Here is a 21536-nt window from a genome sequence, read left to right on the forward strand (position 1 = left end):
TCTTGCATAATTAGGGTTACACAAATGTATTGTTTTGACTTGTGTTGCATGTGAGACTCTGGAAAATGTACATGTGAAAAAAGCAGAACAAAATATTTGTCACTGCAATTGTACATTGCATTTAACCCGGCCCTTAGGGAGCAGTGGGCACCTTTTATGACACCAAGGAAGCAATCTGCGGCTAAGGGATTGGCTCAGGCACCCATAGCGGGGGGTTGAACTGGGTTCTTGCAGCCTTCTCAGAATGCCAACATGTTGCTCTAACCACTAGGCCATCAAGAAATTAGTTAACAAAAAAGTGGATATAAAGGACACAGGACTTTCTTGTGTGTTTACGAATAAAACTCTGCAAAGCTCAGTATACATACAGCTGTTCTGTAAAAGACTCGTAAGGTTTGTTAGAGAACGTTAGTGAACTAACAGCTTCATACAAAACAAGGATCCCGGGTCAAGGGAAAAGGTTCCAGGGAAGTTTGAAGTAGGGTTAGGTTATAAAACAATACTGTAATTAGGCATGGGCCTTTTAACGGTTTCATGGTATACCCCGGTATTTAAAAGTCACAGTTTCAAAACCTCTGAAACTTTCTTTAATACCGTTCATGCGGGATAAGCGCTCTTTAAAAATGCTAATCTCGTCAGAAAAAAAGTGGTCAGATCCTTTGGCTCTCGTGCACCTGCTGCAGCGTCACATAGAATTCTGTCGCTAGCATAGCTAGCATAGTCAGCCAGTGTTTTTGAGTCGTTTGATTGTGTTTTAGTCTTAATTGCAAGTCGAAAGAACCGAATGCCGAATTTATACACAATATTTGCATTAATCACCACTTTGGAATCTAAAAGGCAATGAAATTCTCCTAATTAGCTCCTTTAACTAGCTTTACTGTGTTAGAAGTTATAAGTAGGAATGTGCACCCTGACGGGGAGTGTAATGCATATTACTTATGTTCCATGTTTAAGATAAAGACTCCTTAAGTGTTGAGACAAAATTTTAAGTTGCCTTTTTTAGCATTTTCTTTGTTTAAGGGTTGCATTAATTTATCTTTATTTAAAATAATATAGTTATACATATTTCTTATGTTCCATGTTCAAGATAAAGACTCCAAAAGTGTTGAGAAAGGGTTTTAAGCTGCTGTTTTTAAAACACATTTATTTGTTTAAGGATTGCATTTATTTATTTATATTTAAAATAATTCAGTTACTATAAATACATATTTCTTGTGCTTAAGATGCTGTTTAAAAATAAATAACTGTTCAATGATAACATTTATTTTTTTAATTTATACATTTTGAAATAAAATGTGTTGTAGTCATAATACCATGATACTTTTCTTTAAGGTTAACATAATGTCCGAATTTCATAGCGGCCCATTCCTAATTATAATGTTTGAAGATCTTACAGAGCTCCGTTTGATAAATCATCTAAAAATAACACGATGTTGTCCACCTGAATTGAAAGGCTGGGTAAGGAGCGCATTGATTAAAGAGGCAGCCGAGACATCATAGCTGACTCTGGAGGAAGTGCAGAGATCCACAGCTAAGATGGCACAATTTATTGTCTTCAAAACTTAGCGGTGCATTTTACAAATCTGGGCTTTATGAAAGAGTGGCAAGAAAGGTCAATGACTTGTACAGCGCTTTAACTAGTCCGACGACTCCAAAGCGCTTCACACTACATCATTCACCCTGATGGTGGAGAGCTGTTAGTAGCCACAGCTGCCCTGGGGCAGACTGACAGAAGAGAAGCTGCCATACATCTGACCTCCGACAGCAGGTAATTCAGGTCAAGTGTCTTGCCCTAGGACACAACAACTGAGACTGTTGGAGCGGATAATCGAACTGGCAACCAGGCAAATGCAGGACGAACTCCCCAATCAACTGCTGAAAGTAAACCAGATGAAGTCCTACTTACATTTGGCCACACTGCAAAAACGGAACTAGAAATAAGTAAAATGTTCTTAAAATCAGTGTATTTGTCCTTGATTTGAGCAGGTTAAAAAGATGATTTGCCAATGGAAAAAAAGATTTTTGCACTTTAAATAGGAACAATTCATCTCCATCATCTTATTTCAAGTGCAGGATGTCTAATTATCTTATTTTAGGGGTCAGAATACTCATTCCACTGGCAGATAATCTTATTTACCTGCTCAGATCAAGGATAAATACACTAACTTTAAGAACATTTTACTTATTTTTAGATCCGTTTTTGCAGTGCATCTCATGTAGGAGACGGTCATAGCCTCATGCAAAGTGCTGCGGGTACATCAGGGCCATTCAACTAAATTGCTTAGGGGGCCACACAGTTGCTGCAGGCCAACAGCTCAGGGGCCGGAGATCCAGCAATTTAAGTCATTATGTAAAAACATACATTAAAAATAGGGCTACACTGCAAAAACGGATCTAAAAATAAGTAAAATGTTCTTAAAATTTGTGTTTTAGTCCTAGATTTGAGCAGGTAAATAATATTATCTGCCAATGGAATGAGTATTTTGACCCCTAAAATAAGATAATTAGACATCCTGCACTTGAAATAAGATGATGAAAATGAGTTGTTCCTATTTTAAAGTGCAAAAATCTTATTCCATTGGCAGATCATTTTATGTACTTGCTCAAATCAAGGACAGACGCGCTCATTTTAGGAAAATATTACTTATTTTTAGTTCCGTTTTTGCAGTGTAGGGCCGTATCCTCCCTAATTAATAATTATTAAACAAAAACAAGATTGATTAAGATGTAAAATAAAAAATTTTGTAAATGCAAAAATCTAAGTTTGTCTTTTTTTTTATATATATAATTTTGGTGCTCTTAGCGCTGAAATAACTTTGGGTAAATCCTGTTTTTTTCCACAACAATACAGCCTCCAGCTGCTTTTGTAAACACACAAAAATGTTGTCCAAAATATTTGTGGCGCCCCGCCAAAACTAAAGGCCGACACAACAGCGCCGGGGAGCGTGTTCTGCATGAGGTCACCGGAGGAGAGAGAGGAATGTGGGTCGAGTCAAATGAGTTTAGGAGAGTGGAAGCCAGACTCACCCACGCCGCTGTCGTCCACCGTGGGGTTGTCGATCCAGCGCTGCGCCTGCTCAGTCTTCCCCTCCAGGTGAATGGCGGCCTTTGCCGGCCTGCTGTTGGCCACGGCCTTGTTGGTCTTGGACTGCAGGTTCTGCAGGGCTGTTGCGATCTGCTTGGCCAAAGCTCGGGCCTCAGGAGTGTCACCTTTACCCCTTTAAACAGATACAGCGGCTCGTTTTATTATAAAGACATGGCTGAAACAAAGCCAATATGACAAGGGGCCCGATTAACATACATTAAGATTCCCTTTCAAATTATCGCAGACATTGCTACACTTTTTACACCTAACCTGCAAATATCACACACTGCACAGACAAAAGACACAAGGAATGAAGAAATAAAGACAAGAAAGTGAAAAAAGGAGCGAAAGGAATGATAGCATATTAGGATTGATTTTAAAATCCTCTTATTTGTTTTTAAAGCTCTTAATGGCCTTGCCCCTCCCTATCTGTCTGAGCTGTTACACTCTTACACCCCCTCCCGTTCCCTCAGGTCAGCTGATCAGTTGCTTTTGAGGGTCCCAAAGACAAAATGCAAGCTCAGAGGGGATTGTGCTTTTTCTGTAACGATCTGCCTTTGAGCATAAGACAGGCCTCTTCACTTGCTATTTTTAAGTCTCTTCTTAAGACTCATCTTTTTTTATTTGGCTTTTGGCACAATCTGAGAGATTTCACTTTGTTTTATTGTGTCTGTTTCTAATATGTATTTTATATTCGATTCTTTCTATTTCATAATTGCATTGTATTTTATGATTGTGTACAGCACTTTGGTCCTGTCGGTGTATAAAGTGCTTCATAAATAAAGTTGGTATGGTATGGTATGATAGCAGGCAGACAGAAAAGATAGGAATTAAACCAGGTGAGGGAGTAAGGACACACGGAGCAACAGCAAAATGGAATGTCAAGGAAGCAAAGATAAGGAAGAAAGTGAAAAACGAAAGAGACAAGAAAGGAAGAACGCAGAAAAACGACTCGAGCAAGAAAGTCCAAAGTCCAGTTCATTTATAAAGCGCATTCAAAAGGGGACACGTTTGCTTTAAGTGCTGTAAGAAAGTAGGGCAAATAAACGAGATAACGGACACAAGGAAGGAAGAGATGAAGAAAGGAAGGAAGGACAATATTTACACAATGGCAAGAGAATCATTTCTGTATTTTTTATGAGTCCACTTTACTCTCCATGCTTAACCGGACCTGGAAAATACTAAAATCAAATTACAAACTTTTCCACCCTGCCTGCAAAAACAGGAAGGATTCAAGCACCTGAGCAGCTGTAACAATCTATGGCAACAGATCAACTGGGTTTACTGAGACAAATAGAAGCCTGGGGTAACTTACTGCCTTCTCAGCTCAGACAGCTTGGCGGTCATGGCAGCCAGCTCCCCAGCAGAGCGCAAAATCTCCTCCCTTTCTTTGGGATCCTCACACATGTCTGCAATCTTTTTGGCCTCAGCGAGGAGGGCCTTGATATTCTCCTCTCCCTCTTGGCCACCGTGAGGGTCTGCCAGCCAGCTCTGAGCAAACAGACAACGCATTTATAACACTAGAAAGAGATCTCCGCTTTGCGAGGCTCCAGGATCGGCGGACTCACCTGCGCAGCGTCGATCCTTTTGGCGATGGCCTGCTTGGAGTTGGTCATGGCCTCCAGTTTGCGGGCGGCGTTTTCCACCTTGCCGGTGAGCACGTCGAGCCCCTGGGAAACCTGCTGCGCCTTCTGCATGGCCGCTGGGGATGCTCCTTGACCTCTGGTGTGGACAGAAGGTCGTCAGATGCAGCATTAGAGTTTTAAAATTGCCACGGTTTGGCCTTCACGGCCTTGTTTTAGACTTATAGCGCTCTTATAGCTGTACAGTGCTTACCATCTCCATCTATGTACCCAAGAACCACAAACGTCAAAGTATTTTACTGGGAACTTAAGCAAAGTACTTTTTTGTATTCCACTTAACAATTATGCACTACTTTGTTTGTCTGAAAGTAGACTATGGATTATTCGGAATAACTTTGTTTAATCTTAGCCAACATTTATACTGCGCTATTCTGAAGAGATTAACACCTCCACTCTACAACAAACCTCTTATGCCACTGGGACACAGAATACAGCTACCATGTGTGAGAAGCAGTGGTGTGAGGACGCACAATGAAAATGGAAAGATTTCTTTTAGTAATAATAGTAGCAGTAATATCTTTATTGTCATTGAAACATACATTACAACGAAATTTGTTTTCTCCCCATACACCGAGACACAGCTTGGTAGGCAATTTGGGGTTAAGTGCCTTGCCCAGGGGCACATTGACATGTGGCAAGGGGAAGCTGGAATCAAACCCACAACCTTCTGATTGCCAGACGACTACTCAACCCATCAAGCCACAGTCGCCCGCCATAATCATAATCTCATTTATTTTGAGATTATGACTGATTTAATTTACCCCCCTCTTTTTTTCCCCCTCTCAGAATTATTATCATTGTTGTTATTATTGCCATTTCTACTTACTTATGTATTTATTTTTAACCCAAGAGTGTCTAGAATACGAGTGGTGGGTATGTCTGGTGTCTGGTAGTAGTAGGATCTGTCTAGTTACCATTTTGTCTGTATTTTTGACCTGTTCTTGTGATGTATATTTTGAATCCCACCATTTCGTTCTGTATGTTTTGAATGCACTGCAAAAACGGATCTAAAAATAGGCAAAATATTCTTAAAGTTAGTATATTTATCCTTGATTTGGGCAGGTAAATAAGATCATCTGCCAATGAAGTGAGTGTTTTGACCCCTAAAATAAGATAATTAGACATCCTGCACTTGAAATAAGATGGAGATTAATTGTTCCTATTTTAGGTGCAGAAATCTTATTCCATTGGCAAATCATCTTATTTACCTGCTCAAATCAAGGACAAATACACTAATTCTAAGAACATTTTACTTATTTCTAGTTCCGTTTTTGTAGTGTGGGATGTCTGATGTTGGAATATGAAAATCAATAGAAAACAATGTGGTTATTAATTTACCTTGCCCTCATCTCAGACACCTGGTCAGTCATCTGGCCCAGAGTCTTGGCCGTGCCCAGGATGTCTCTGCGCTCCTTCCCAGCACAGAGCTCGCCAACTTTGCCGGCCTCGTCCAGGATCTGACGGACGGCCTGCTCGCCGGCGTCCCCTGCAGGTGCAGCAAATCAAAGTGAGGCCGATAATTTTCCTAAACGGCTCATCCGATCAACGGGGTGCTTTATCTCTACCTGGTGGAGCGTTTGGATCCCTCAGCCAGTTTTTAGCCTGAGCCATCTTTGCATCGATCAGTCCCAGAGCCCTCTTCATAGCTTCAGTGTCCTTTAGGTTAGAAAGAACAGCATTTATTTCCTCGATCTCTTAAACGCTTTCAGGTCACACCTGAAAGGTCTATTTTTCTCTCCTCGTATCATAATAATGCTAATTTATATTGAGTACTTGGGGAATCTCATCCACTCACAGGCAGTGTATTCTGAGCCTGGTACCTGATACACGGCCATGATTAAACTCCAATGTTCTTTTCAGCAAAAGAAACATTTGTTAAAAATCAATACCACAAGCATCATTACCATCCATCAGGCAAAAACAATTCAAACCATGCAGTATCCCTTATAATTATCAGTCTAAACAGAGCGTGTATTTAAAAAAAAGCAAAAATGTTGCTCCATTGTGTCTCGTTCAAAGTGGATGGAAATGCAGTCTGTCAAGCAGCCAGAGTCAACAATGAGACCTCTCATTGTTGAAGTCCAAACAAAGCAAAGTCCTGTTGGCCGTAAATACTTAAGCTTGCTTTTTTTTTTCTTATGGAACAACAGAAATAAGGAAAACCTTTTCTTCATAAAGTAGCTCGAATCTCCATAATTCAATTTCAGATTTAACCTACAAGTCAAGGTGAGCGATTAAACGGTTTAATATCCGTGTTTTCTAATTTGCACACACAGACTTCCAGGGTCCTTGGTCCTTTCTAGCCAATTTTATGGGATCGTTACAGAAGTTAACACATTTCTGAAGTTTTGTTTTGATAATTAAGGTTTTGTGTTTGAATTCTCAGACAAGAAAAGCAACAGATGGACAGAGGTGGACTAATGAATGCACAAAAAGCACGGATAGATGAATGGATTCAGGGATAGATTTGCAGAGGAGCAAAAGGACAGTTGTTGGATGGATGGATGGATGGATGGATGATAGAATGCTATAATCTTTAAAGCAATGCAATAGGCGAAGAAAAGTATTTTCTCATCCTCTGTTCTCTTTTCACATACTCTACAAGACCACATGGGAACGCCGAATTTAAGGTTTTAGAGTGAACCATTATACAAATATAGCATGTTCAACATCCTGTTATAGTGCACAAGTTGAGGTAAAGGCAGGGTAAAAAAAAAAAAAAAGAGGAAGTATGAAGGTGTGAAGTGGCACTAGCAGCGTGTTGCCACATTGGTTCACTGCTCAAACACTCAGTTAAAGGCTGAAACACACCAAACCATCCGATCCATCCGACCCGATGTTTGAATCTGTACAGGTTTTTTTCCCCTCACCCACTGCCTGCGTAAAAGCTCTCTCTACAAACCCCCAGACTCACGAGATCAAGTATTCACATGAAAGTATGTACCACAGATTCTGGATGTTCTGCCAGCATAAACAAGCCAAGCAAACGTAAAGCTGCAGTCACTGCTTGAAAAAGCTAAAAGATCGCCGTTTAATTTTCTTATTTTTGTTTGCTGTACTTCTGAGCTGCTACCGTGGGTAACTACACAGTTTATTGAAATGTTTTAATCATCGTTTATCGAGCTACGTGCTTTTTGGGGACGGACCTATATGGGGACGAACCTGGCCATAAATTGCATTCCATTTACCTTTTGGTTTGGAGATTTTACTTTGCGGACGTGTTTTACTTTGCCCAAGTGTCTCGCTTCCTGTCTGACTCATGGATTTCCCATCAAAATGCTGTGCAGCTCCGACCTAGATAGAGCAGTGGTCTACCATGGCCAGATAAACCGCAGATTACTGCAAGCCGCTCTGCCACGCCCCACTCACTTCAACCAGATCTAATTGCTACGGCAAGATTTTCCGTCGCATCGGGGGGCTTGGTGTGTTTCGATCTTGCAGCGGCTTCTGATCTAACCACCTAGGAAGGGCTGGTTTGGAAATAAAACTACCTTAAAAAGCTTAAAAGCAGGATAATATTTGCAATGTTATCAAATGCATATCAAATGATACTCGAGCTTCAAGATTTGTAGGGTCAAAGGAATAACCTGTGAGCGATTGACGGCATCAATGAGGAGGACAGAGCATTTTTAGTGTTCATCTGCTCAGACTTAGACTGACATAGAAACCTTTTATATTAGAATTTCTGTGTGCTCCCCTCTATCAGGAGAAACCTGATATTCACAGTAAGAAGATGTTAACCTTCAGAGACGTCTCCTTAATGGCACTAAAATCAATACTGCATCACTCAGGTCAATCAATAACCCAAGCGGTCAAGGATCTGGTAGTGTTTAAGGGTCACACGTGTTGACACAAACTCACGCTACACGGCAAAATAAAACAATGAATATATAAAAAACATGTCAGCAATTCAGCTCTTAAACTATGGAAAGCACTAAACATTTCAACTAACGCCCGCTAGTCTCAGAGCCGTCAGACAACTGAGAAGAACAGAGGCACCACAGAGCACAAGGCAGCTCACTCATAAGTCAGACATGCTGCTGCACAACCAGGGCGTGACAGCGGTGGGGAGGGGCTTACCTTCTACAGGGGGTGAAGTGAGAACAAACAGTGAAAAGAAAGGAAGAACAACATAAATGCAAGCATTTAACTAGACATACCAAAAAAGGAGCAAGCAATAAAAAGAAGTGTCAACAAAAACGGAGGAGTCTCAGGAGAAAAAAATCACATGAAATTCAAGACTGAAAAGAAGAGGGAAGCGCTCTGATTACACAGACATTTAGTTAGGATTTACCACCTGCACTGACCAGAGAAATTTTAGACTTTTCTGCTTCAACATCTATTATAAGTACATCTCAGTAAGAAAAATATATTCTTTAATGAATTCAATACATAAAAATCACAACATGAAATAGATTCATTACACACAATATATGTCAAGCACTGATGTTGATGATTACAGCTAATGAAAACCGCACATTCGGCTTCTCAGAAAATGTTAATACAGCATCAATGAAAAAAGGGTTTTGACCACAGTAGAGACGTGGGGAAAGGCTGCTGACGCCACCGTTGTCCAGCAGACGGGCCCGACACCCTCCATGAGGAGGACAAGCTATATATTTATTGTAAAAACTAGACTTTAACAGACTCTGCCATCCAGAGTTTCCTGCTCTTTCAAAACTGTCCATAAAATACTGGCAAATCTTTCTACAGTGGGCAGGGTTTAAGCACAAAACCTGGAAAAAACAGAGACAGGAAGGAAGGAAGGACATAAGGAGGAAAGGCAGCAGGGAAATAATATAATAAAATAAAGAAAGGATGAAAAAAAGGTATTAAGGGAGGGAAGGAGGTACAAAAATCATGTGAGAGGCAACAAAGGAATCAATGAGTAAAGGTCACAAGGAAAGATAGGTGGAAGGGAACAAAGAAGGGAGGTAGGATACAATGCAGGAAAGAAAGGGGGAACCCAAGGAAGGAAAGAAGGAATGACAAAGATGGAAGGATGGAAAAGAAAGTTACAACAGTGGAAACAAAGGAAGTTCAAAAGAACTGGGATTGAAAAAAGATAGGAAAGAAGAAAAAATAAAGAGTGAAATAAAATAAGAGCGCGAGAAAGAAAGAAAGAAAGAAAGAAAGAAAGAAAGTACGAGCACAGGGATGGATAAAAGGAAGAATTGAAGGACAAAAATAATACGAGGGAAATAAAACAAAGAAGGAAACAACTTTGGAATACAAAATCAATTCTGAAATTGCAAATATTTTCCCATACCTTTAATTTTACACTTATGCAGATCTGAAAAATTAAATTACAGTCTTTCCCAGACCGCACAGGAACTACGTAAAGTAGTCGGTTCACACAGTTAAGCACAACAATGCAAAGTTGGGTGGAAAGAAAAACTGGTTAAAAAAGGGTACCCAAGTTAAAAAGATAAAAGTAACCATTCAAAAAAATATCTTTGTGAAATATGAAGGGTCCATTTGTGTTTCATTTTCTGAAATGACCGAAAAAATAAACTTTATTACACTCAAACAGGAAAACCATTATCCACTCCAAGTAAAACCAAACTCAGGTCATTAAACACCAGATGACACCTTCATCATTTCATCATCTTCCCGGTCTGCTGGCCCACGCATCTTACAGTACGACAGTATGACAAAATGCTTTTATTAAATAAAATGACACCTGGATCCTTTTATTTATCAAAGAGAAAAGCAAACTCATCAATATATTGTCTGGATTTCATGTGTGTGGTTGTCAGAATGAGGATCCCCGTCATCTTAAGTCAACCGTTCCTATTGTAATTAAGACCAACAAAAAAAAACCTCATGGAACAGTGCATGAAAATGATATTAAAATGGTAAGACGTGTTGGACGCACCTTGTTGGCCCAAGCATCTTCATCCCAGGACGTAAGCTGCAGCACTCTGATGATCTCATTTATCTCAGCGCTCATCTTCTCAAACGTGAAGTTGCGGTTCTTTAGGGCCTCCTCCACCCCCTGGCTCCCGGACGTCTTGGTTGTAACGAAGATTTTTATACCTAACAGATGAATCAAAAAAACAAAAGTAATCAACAGAGTGAGAAGAATACCCTAATCTGGGGAAGAAGAAAAAAAAAAAAAAAGAAACTACGTGCTTACCTGAGATGAGGATAGGCAGCAGCTCTTTGACCGTATTCATTGAATTGACGAGCATCACGCGATGCTCCTGATGCGTGAGCTCCTGCTGCCGCTCGTCAATCATCTTCGCCATCTTTGTCATGCCTGCACAGAACAATTTGCCAACATCTTATGGGAGCAACTTTAATCCAATCAAAGTGGGACAATTTACAAACATTCCTATGAAAAGAATGACATTTTGAATTGGTTTTACTCTGAAATAATTACAAATCAGTCTGTGAATTGTTGAAAGCCGGGGATGTTGTCCTATATAAGCCAACCCTGCTAATGACCCAGTTTTCATGAGTTTGCTGTTTGTTCACTAAGAAAAACCCTGGCGTCATCAGACTGACCTGGTCCCAGATTCTTGGTGTAAGTGATCAGGTCCTCCATCGACTCCACCACCTCTGCCACGCTCAGATACTCCAGGATGCCTCTGCACACGCGGATTATTTTGCGGACCTGCGACAGCGATTGGGTGAGATGTCAACAAAGGCATATTCAAACACATTGCTGCGTTCTCAGGAGGAAGAACTATGTAAACATGACCGGCCCCCTTTCCTCTGATCGGAGTTTCTCTAATTACCCTACGACAGAGCTTCCTGTCGACGCTTCAATCACTTGGCCGGGCGGTGCTTCAGTTTTACAGAGTCACCGCTTTACTATCCAGTGAGGTCCCTGAGCTGCATGGCAAAACATGACGGCAGCGCTGACTGATGACTCCTGCTGACTCCTGCAGACGTGTCAGGGTGCTTGATATGCGATTCTAGAGCGATGATCAGCAACTTCTCCCTTTCTGTTACTGTCCCTGAGCTGAAATGAAGGATGGGACTGATAGAGGTCACCCTTCTCTGATTGAGGTTTTTTTTTTTTTTCCCCCAAGCAGAAATATGGAGAGGTCCTTAAACTTGTTTACCTATTGTTCAAATCCTTCCTAGATTTAAAAGTCTGAACCCTGATATGAACTCCGGTCTTTAGAGAATCAGTATGTTATCATGAAATTCACAGTGGTGCTTAATTATTGTTCCTGACAGATGTTGGATATTTATTAGACAAAGAAGGGAGGTATGGGGGGCTTATATCTAGTGTAACTACAAAGAAATATTGTCCTTAAAGATCTCCGCCCCGAGTTTCCTGCGAGGCCCACAGAGTTTTGGACGGTGAAACATAAATAAACAAATTAACGTGTACCTCTGCCTCATCAAAAGTCAGGAGCAGGTCAGATGTCCCGGACAAAATGCCCCGAGAACCATCGATGAGGTAATCCCGAGCCGGAACAGAGAACGGGTCGGCTTTCAGCATGGAAGCAGCTTGAACCAGCTTGGTGCAGGCGTTCTCCACTCTGAAAGAAAAGCAGGGAACAATCGATCGGGTCATCAGCCGAAGAAGGAGCAGACGCTCAGGAACACCCGGTGCTGATGGGAAGCTGATGAACCTGGAAATCTGCTTGCAGAGAATACCTTGGTCCAAATTCGACTTTGTGCCGTCGTCCCTTCTGACATGGTTTTAATCTCATTTATGAAAATATTAAAGTTAAAAGCTAAGGCTCAGGCAGAGCTGCCTAATAATCCTTTTCCACAAGCACCAAAAACTATTTTTTTTTGCATTGAAATGATTCTCAATTAAAAAAGATTACAGGAATAAAGCAAACATGGAATTACAAAGTTTTACTATCATAGCGCAGAAAGACAGAAAAACAGCGAATAGACGGAGAAAACAGCATGTTGGCTGTTGAAGCCCTTTATATTGTTCCCCCTGTGTATTTTTTTTTTTCCTTTTCTCCAAATATTGTGATGTTGAGCTGATGCTCATACATGGAACTTAAATTTTAAGGAACTGATATTTCTCCTGGACCTCTACTACCGCGGTCTCAGTTCATAAGTAGTTCACTTATTTATCAAGCACAGCAAAATGATAATATATTTTTCATTTACCTATAATTAGCCTTAACCCCATCGCTTATTCCTTGGGTAACCATGTTATCACTGAAGCGGTTCCCGACACTTGAGTGCACATTTGGAAGACCACAAACCGAGTTTGCTTGATGGAGCCGAAGGAGCAGCTAGGAGAAAACATGATGAGCCCCCTTTGAGGATCTTTTTGCCACCATTATTCAATCCATCCAGTGAGATCACAAGCAGTGGGCGTTTTCAGAGTCCGAGGCTGGGATCATGGAGCCAAAAGGGGGCGTGGCCTACAACTAGCAACATTCACCTCAGCAATAGGTTTAATACATTTCAGGGGGATTTCTGCAATATTTTGCTGAGCTCTGTGTCACAGCTCACATGCAGACCAAATACAACAAACGTTGCACAGCAAGAACGTCCATTTCCCAGAATAGACGGAGAGTGCAGAGGGCTCTGCTCAGTTTCCACAACGTCTCATTGTTGCGTTCAACATGAAGGTCGCAACAACTGATTACAGTACAATATGATTTGGGTAACATTACATTTTGCACGCCAACGGTATATTCAGTAGGGCAGCACAATATACTGTTTGTTTATCGCAAACGCAAAATTACTGTAAACCGTCTCAATATCACAAAGAAATGTTATATTATTACTATGCCACCACCATATTTAGTGATCATGGTTTGAAAATGTTTCAGAAGCAATTTAGCTGTCCTGGTAACGTCATTAAAAGACTTCATTATTATTAATTATTATTATTATTATTATTATTATTATTATTATTATTATTATTATTATTATTATTATTATTATTACTACTACTTTAAAAGCAAACCTGGGGACACACTACCCAGATTTCAGTCTGCTGGAGGTCCCGCTAACAGACTGGTTTAGGCATGTTGTTGTTTCACGACTGACGGACTGAGACAAGACCAGAATACCCGCCCCCCCTGCCCCACTTTTAGGCTAAGCTGCCAAGACAGGACACACACACACAGACAGAAAAAAAACTAGCTTTCCATGGGTTTTTCATTTGAGTTTGTTATTCTTATAAATGCAGCGTAAACTCAGCCACTTAGCTGAAGGTTATCATGTCACTAGAGTCTCAGACTAGTTTGCACAGGAATATAAATTATTCAGATAGTCCCCCCCCCTGGGCGGGATGTGCCCAGTGATCCCCAGAGCAGGAAAATCTGCAGGCTCAGCTGAGTGACTCGCCGTCATACATGCCACCTGCGTTGTACAAACAGCCAGTCTGTGCATAGAAACAGGCAGCAAGCCAAGGACCTGCATGTGCTCCAGTTCCCACACTGCGCACATTTCCTACTTCTGCCCAGGGGCAAACTATTGGAACAACTAAACTGTATTAGCCTTTTCCACATTGTCAGGCTAAACAGAAGGGGGCTGTTGTTGAATTTGTCTCTTACACTGAACAACGATGACATTAAGGCTGATGTGAGTCTCTGGACTGTGAGTGAGCGGTATCTAGATAAAAAAAAAAAAAAAAAAAAAAGAAGCCTGCAATAACCAGGCTCCGTCTAGCACTATATTTAGCTGGGAGAAGGGTTTGCATTCCAGCACATGTGCTGATGGATGACGACAGGGTGACGAAGTGACTTTGAGGCGCCAAATGTGTTAAACCTGACGACCTAAGAGTGCCAGTGTGTCTCATCCCTGACCTTGGTGGCCTCCCAGAATTCCCACACCCCACTTTACAGCTTTTTCTCATGTAAAATGAAGAAGACTGCAACCACTAGGTAATTCATCTTTCTTTTCTAAACAAATGTGACATTATCTTTATTGTTCTTCAACAAGAATACACCCCAGCCACAGAGACTAATGACTAATATAAGTGTTATCTGCTGCAAGGTAGCAACTCCTTGCTTATAAAAGTATTTCAGTAACTTTAGCATGCCACATCTGACCTTCGTCTGGGCACAGGCAGCCATTTCTGCAACAAGTAAAAAAGCCAGAGAGGCTAGTGGATACCAGGGTATAGAGGACATTTGAGCATTTTTATTATGTCTCCACCAAAAATGCATCTGTTGCAGCTTACTTGATAAAGGCTGGTGGCATGTCCCTTTTCATGAGTTGGTCCTCTGTTGTTTGCACCGTCTCCTTTCCAACCTGTAAAATACAGATACGTCGTGATTACACTTGATTCAGATCTTTTACTGAAATTGGATTTGTCCTTTCCAAACATCGTTTTTCTCAATATTCAGAATAGAAATTAAGAATAATTTAAAAAAAAATAAGGTCATCCACAGGGGATTCTGTAAAATGTGAGAAAAAGCCAATCCAATTTGTGTAAAACAACACAAACTAAAACCGGGCCACAAAAAACGCAGGTTTAGCTTCCAAGAGTGAGTCTAAGGAAGTTGTTCGGAGACATTTAGAAGGTTTAATGTGAAGAGCAGCTGAGCAAATGCTCTGCTTCTCGTGGCAAAGCCGTTTCAGCCCACAACATGACCTCACATGTGGGGAGACAGCTCACCCACGCTGAGGCTTCAAGGCTGAGATCCACAGAGATGAACCTACTGACATCATGGTAAATGAGCTCATGAAACGCTCGTTTATTTCCCATTCATTACACTATCATTGATTGTAAGCCCAACATCTCTCGTCAGGCTAAACTTCAATATCACGCCTACCAGCTTGAACGTTAGAGGTACGTGTGCGGTTTTCATCCTGGGCTCTGGGACATTGATACAGGCTACTTACTGATGCCATTTGTGCAATTCACAAAGTTAACCAACTAGTCCATCTGGGATTGGAAATGGATTCTGTCTTTCTTTCTGATCATTTGGGATGCAATCTCACCTTGTTTTGCAAACCTTGTTTATTTAAAAAAAAAAAAAAAAAAAAACGGGGGGTAGGCCAACAGGAAGTAGCAGGGCCATTCCAGCTGGTTAAAATGGAGCCAGTAATGAAGCACACATTTCTCAGTCGCTTTTCATCACATCTCGGGCTCTGAGTAACTAGAGGGTCATAAATTAGGGCTAAAGGTTGTGCCAAACTAAAACTAAAGCTTAGCCGAAGAAGCTATCCCACTCAGAGGAGAGTATGAGCCACCATGGTTTTCCCCTAATGAGTACCTCTGACAAAAAGAAGAAAAAAAAAAAACATACATTTAAGATGTTCTGTCTAAATTAAATGTTGGTTTGGGTAAATATTTGAATATTTTAAGCACATTTCTTTTTGTTTTTGAGATAGTTTTTTTATTCCAGCTGTGTAGATTTACCACAGATGTTAAAGACTGAGATTTTAAAAACAGACAAAGACAAACTAATAGATAATTGTTAAGATGAAGAAAATTCACTCTATTAAAGAATCATTTAGAGAAAAAAACTGCAAAATGGAGCATGCATTCATATTCTAGACTCATGAATGAAATTCTGGAGGACCAGCTTTTGCTTTAATTACAGGTATAAGTATTTGGGGGGTGTTTATGCCATTTTCAAAAACATAGATAATTTGGACATAGATGCTCTCTAAACAGCCATTTAAAGTCCTCCACAGATTCTCCTTTGGATGTCTTTTGTTCTTCGGGACATTTTAAAACATGAATATGTTTTGATCTCCACCACACTAGAATATTTATGTATAATGATGTAAATAAAAAAAACAGTTTCAAACAAAATGAAAAAAATATCGTTTTAACATTAAATATTACTGGCACTTTTAGAATCATTCAGTTGTGAAAATTAAAAGCATTTATTCCAAGAAACAAACTGCTAAAACCTGCATTTATTATCATTATTACATTTAAATACCATAATAAAATACAATTTGTAGCCAAAGTAATAAGAGCCTGTGTGGAAGGTCCAAAGAGCCACAGGTTGCAGACCCCTGCCCTAGGGGCAGTGTGCTCAGGGTGATGTGTGGTGCTCGTTTTCCATTGCATGTGCCATTTAGCATGTAGACAAAAAAAAAAGTTTCATTGTGAATTCATCTGACTAGAGCGCCTTCCTCCTTGTTTGTTGTGGCCCCTGCATGGCTTGTGGCAACCTATCTACCACAAAAAAAAGAAAAGTCATGGTGTTTTTCACCCTTCTAAAAAAGGCCAGGCTTGAGGTTTGCATGACTAATAGTTACCCTGTTGAAGTCACTGTCCTACCTGATAAGGTCTGCATGTTGCTCTTTACTCACCTCTGTTCTCTTACTAAGCTGCTGGGTTGTTGTTGTTTTTTACCGATTAGATAACTTGTAAAAGTTGCATTGGGTTTTATTAGAGTAAAGGGCAATGAATACAAATACACACCAGAATTAAGGCTGTTTTTTTATGTCAAAAAACATACATCTTTTTTCTTTCCACTGTGCAAGTTATGCACGTTTTATGATGCTGCTTTAAAAAAAAAAAAAAAGAACGGTACAACTTAATGAAGTGTGTTGTTTTGCTTTAAAAAAAAAAAAACTGAGAAGTCCAAGAGGTGTGAATACTTTTGCAAATCACATTAGAGACGGTGAAGATGAGGAATTGCAACTTCTGCAGATTAACTTGCAATGCATGAGTCAAAGCATCCCAACTGGCGTTTTGACCGCAGAGAAAGGCTTAAAACATTTTCGCTGAGAAGCTTTTTTTTTCCCCTCTTCTTTTCAGAACTGAGCAATAGCAGCACTATTTACACAAGATCCAGTCAAGTTCAGACATGGTCTAAGCTGCACACCGGAGAAAAGACAGATCTATGGAGAGAAAAAAAAACCGAGGAGGCCAGAGGCTGAATGCAAGCTGCGTTAATGAGTCATGTTCTCCTCAAAGCGCCACGCTAGAATCTCTGAAACAGAGCGAATCTGAGGCTCAGGCTGCTGTCAACAGGGCATCGCCGTCTTCCTTTTCCTCCTTCCTTCGCAGCCGCTTCCTGTTATCTGCAGAGCTAAAAACGGTCAGCTGCGGCGGCCCGATAATTCCCTACGATTTTAATTTATAGCTGTTGTTGTCGAGCAGCATGCGAAGCTTTTTACTATTCTGAGCCTCTGTCGTGTTTCTGGACCGGGTACGCCACATACCAAAAGCGGGTGACTTTGCCTGTATTAATAGTTCCCCCACATCCAAGAGAGGATTTTATTAAGCTCCAAGAGTTGTTGGGGGAAAAAAAAAACAACAAAAGAAAAACTTTAATTTGAAAACGGAGCAGAAATAATTACTGAAGATGGGAAGCTTTAAGAGAAAGACAAGACGCTAAGATGTCACCCTAACCAAACCAAAATACCATCTTCCCTGAATAGCACCGAGCAAACAGCGACAGGACAAGGCAGCTGTTCACTTCCAGCTTCTTTTTTTAAAAAGACCCTTTCAGACTCATCCTCTTGTTCCAAGCTGCCACGCAGCATCAATGGCCGTCAGCGTCATTTAGCATTTAAAGCCAGACTGCAAACTGACGGTCCTTTAACCACCCAGGAGAGCAAACGCAGAAACCCTGTGTTGTTGTGAAGTAGCTTGATGGAGTGGCCGCTCTTCTGGAACAGACGTGGCTTTGTTAAGAGTGAGCCATCCCTCCAAGTAGAGAAGAAAGGCCACTGTGACAACCTCAAGGCTGCCAGGACGACGTAGCCTGCCTTTTTTTTTTTTTTTTTTAAACATGTTGGGAAGCTTTAACACAATGCTCTGATAGTCATGGTGATCACGATGATGTATGATGATTCTCAGCACTAAACTAAAGGCCGGGTTTTTGCTTTTCTAAATGCCTGTAAGACTTATGTCTTCATAAGCGAGGCACTGATCACCCCTCTGCATCCCATCATCTACCTTTAATCAACTCGAGGCATTTTACAGTGCATTACGTCAAATATCCACGGACTAATAAAGAGCGGGGCGGCCGGGAGGTTGCGGTGAAGGTCGACGCCTTTATCAGCGGTCTGTCGGGCGTTATTTATTCGTTTGGTTCTGGAAGCAGCCGCTACACGCGGTGTGTCCGAGGCGATGAGAGACACAAATCAAGCCCGCCTCCTTGGCCACGGCAAAAACAGCTCCTGCAGCCAGGGAGAGTATGCGGGGCTCTCACGTTGCAGGAGCTTAACGGCCCGTCAGGAGTTGGTGAGTAGCAGCACTCTTCACGAATCCTAACAGAAAGTTAAATGTATCCCCCCCCCCCAGAAAAAAAGCATAACTAACAAAGGCGGCGGATGGTTCTGTTTTAGCCCTTAGTTGTTGCTGAGGGGTAACATGAAATAGTGTTCAGTGTATATTTGGATGACTATGAATTGTTTTATCTTAAAAGGAAAAACATGATTTATTCCATCCAACTTCATCAGGAAAGGTAGAAACTGGTAATAAATGCTGTTTTCAAAACAGAAATAGGCTATGTGACGATTATTTTGTATCACATCAACATGACAAGCATGACTTATCGGTAATATCAAATACATTTTTCCAATTTTTTAAATCTAAATGACTTTTTAAACTCTAGAAAAAAAAAAACTGAAAAAACAACAAAAACATTTCACTTATTTCAGCAGATTCCAGGAGGATCAATATGCTAACCTTAATTAATCAAGAGGGTTAAGATCTGGTAATATAACATTCAGTATTGATGAAAAACGTTGAACTCTTTATGTCATTGAACTGATAAAAACATGCTTCGTTCCCATGATCCTAAAGTCAGTTACTCTGGACGAGCTGGACAGGACCGTCCAGGGGATCTGGAGAACGTAATTCTGCCTACAACATTGTTCAGGATAGGGATTTGTATTTTTCCACATTTGAACCGATACGTTACCCGGTAGCCAGTACCTGGAAATAGATACCGGTACTTAACGGAACCTATTTTCAATACTTTTGTGTGTTTATGTAGTAATAAATGTCCATTTATTAATGAAATCTCTAAATTTTTCAACTTAACATTTATTTCTCAATATATAAACATGCTTGGATCAAGAAATTAACCTTACGAAATAATTTATGAATTTTAATACATTGCCCGAATCCACAGCACATAAAACTTAATTTTTACTAAAACAACAGTTATCAGAGGCACAGAATGAACGAGGTGAATGCGGGATTGAAGCTGTGCGAATAAAATTCAGGGAATTGTTTTAGTGCAACAGTTTCAGAGAGGAAAAATAATATATTAAAAAGACTTTTTATCCCGCTTTGTAAATCAGGGGGGGATCCATTTACAATGAGGGAACAGAGAGGCTCTCCTCTCTCTCTACTCTTTGCTCTGACTGCAGGCGAGTTTCACGACGCGGCAGCAGCAGCTTTCTGTGGGCTTGGAGAGGTGTGAAGAAGCTCACAGCAGCTCTATCAAGAAAATAACTCCAGAACGGTTGTTACTTTCACAGGAAGTCACCGATAACACCTCTAGATTTTTCGCTAGTCTCCTTTTTGAAAAAAGGTCGCTGGATGGGTCTGAAAAATCTCTAAATACAGCGAGAGATCCGGTAAACTGGCAGCAGTGACCAGGTTCTTCCTCAGATTAGAGGTGTTCCTGCCGCTGGCCTTGCACTGCGCCTCAAACATTTGCAACGAGAGGAATCTGTGTCACATTTTGAAAAGCAGAGCCATGCTTTCCAGGGCTTTCTATATATACAAACTGGATATCCAGTTTGGTTTTTGTACCAACTGAGATCTGATATGTTCCTGTGATTTTTTAGAGCAGTGTAGCTCCATAAAACGTATGTTGTCCTGTTTTCCACAAAGCACTGAGCCGGTTGGTGCATTACAAGCAGAAAGTGTCCAGTTTTAGACTCAAAACTAAAAGAACAGATACAAATCTGAAAAGGAAGCGATTTTGTGTAACTGGCTGCAATATTTGTTCTCATGATAAGAAATAATCTACGTGTACAATCACACGTATGAGCTTCTCAAGTACAAAAAAAAGAAAAAAAGAACACGTTTTTATGCAGACTGCTTTTAAAGGCAATAATTTGGATGTATTTTGGAAGGGTTTTGGAGTGGGTGGGGGTTTACAATGCAAACCAGGTGCATTGTTCATTTGGTCGCTGCAGACGGCTCATTCATAATCAAAGTAATGGGCATTTCCTACAGCTGGCTCACTATCAAGTCGCTGGTGGAGGACACAGCTGACGGGCCTTCCTGACTTGGCTTCTCGAGCTTCCTGTTCGACACACTCCTCCAAGTCACTGCATCCCCACAGATCATCTTCCTAAAGAGAAACAGAAGTGTCTACTGGTGGATCTATTGGTCTACTGACAGATTCCAGCCTCAAGATAAAAACCATGATCTCATTTCAATGGAATCACCAAACTTGGGACTGGCCTGCTTCCAGGATGACATAATCAAGGGACAAACGGGGTCAACTGGTTCCCCTCGTCAGAGAGGCACGGTGCCGCTTTGTACGCCTTTAAAGCACTACTTTGAAAAGGCTTCCGGATATAATTCCATTGAAATTACTAAAACCTTTGTGGTAAGTTTGTGGATTTTATTATAGTAAAAAGCACAGGAACTCATAAAATACTTCCTCATTTTGAATGATTTGGATTTTCTTTTAATAATCAAGACGTTCAGGGAGTTACGACGTGCTACGGTGTTGAAAGAGCGTTGCATCGATACGACTGAATTACCAGTCATGGTTTTTTTTTTCAGCCCCCCTCAGCTTGTAGTCACTGCATATTTTCGGTCTTGCAGCAATATTTTGCAATCTCAGAGGCGTTTCAGCGGAGCCAGTAAACAAACTACACTTAGAGACATTCACAAGTTAAGCCATGAAAATCTTAGCGTTGAACTTTTCCCAGCATTCCTTTACTACGTTGCTTTAAAGAAATAAGAGTAATGAAGGAAA

At 40.7% G+C, this 21536-nt stretch overlaps 1 protein-coding gene and 1 long non-coding RNA gene across 3 annotated transcripts in view; one reads left to right on the top strand and one right to left on the bottom strand.

Annotated features, from left to right (window-relative positions):
• The window catches only part of LOC105928223 (vinculin), a 39566-nt gene that overhangs the window by 11980 nt on the left and 6050 nt on the right, over nt 1-21536 (bottom strand). Inside the window, exons 2-11 of one of the 2 annotated variants that reach the window (XM_012865378.3) lie at nt 14852-14922; nt 12077-12227; nt 11239-11347; nt 10868-10990; nt 10607-10767; nt 6294-6384; nt 6067-6214; nt 4654-4807; nt 4401-4576; nt 3028-3218 (exon numbers count right to left, since the gene is read on the bottom strand). In XM_012865378.3, the coding sequence (XP_012720832.2) occupies nt 3028-3218; nt 4401-4576; nt 4654-4807; nt 6067-6214; nt 6294-6384; nt 10607-10767; nt 10868-10990; nt 11239-11347; nt 12077-12227; nt 14852-14922 (1375 nt within the window). Of the gene's footprint in view, nt 1-3027; nt 3219-4400; nt 4577-4653; nt 4808-6066; nt 6215-6293; nt 6388-10606; nt 10768-10867; nt 10991-11238; nt 11348-12076; nt 12228-14851; nt 14923-21536 lie in introns of both variants that reach the window. The other variant, XM_021317950.2, reaches the window with a different exon arrangement.
• LOC118564345 lies at nt 18392-21226 on the top strand. The gene is made up of 2 exons (XR_004931784.1): nt 18392-18829; nt 20783-21226. It is a non-coding gene; the product is annotated as an uncharacterized LOC118564345 (long non-coding RNA).

The sequence above is a fragment of the Fundulus heteroclitus genome, chromosome 10 (assembly GCF_011125445.2).
Source record: "Fundulus heteroclitus isolate FHET01 chromosome 10, MU-UCD_Fhet_4.1, whole genome shotgun sequence".
Taxonomy (NCBI): domain Eukaryota; kingdom Metazoa; phylum Chordata; class Actinopteri; order Cyprinodontiformes; family Fundulidae; genus Fundulus; species Fundulus heteroclitus.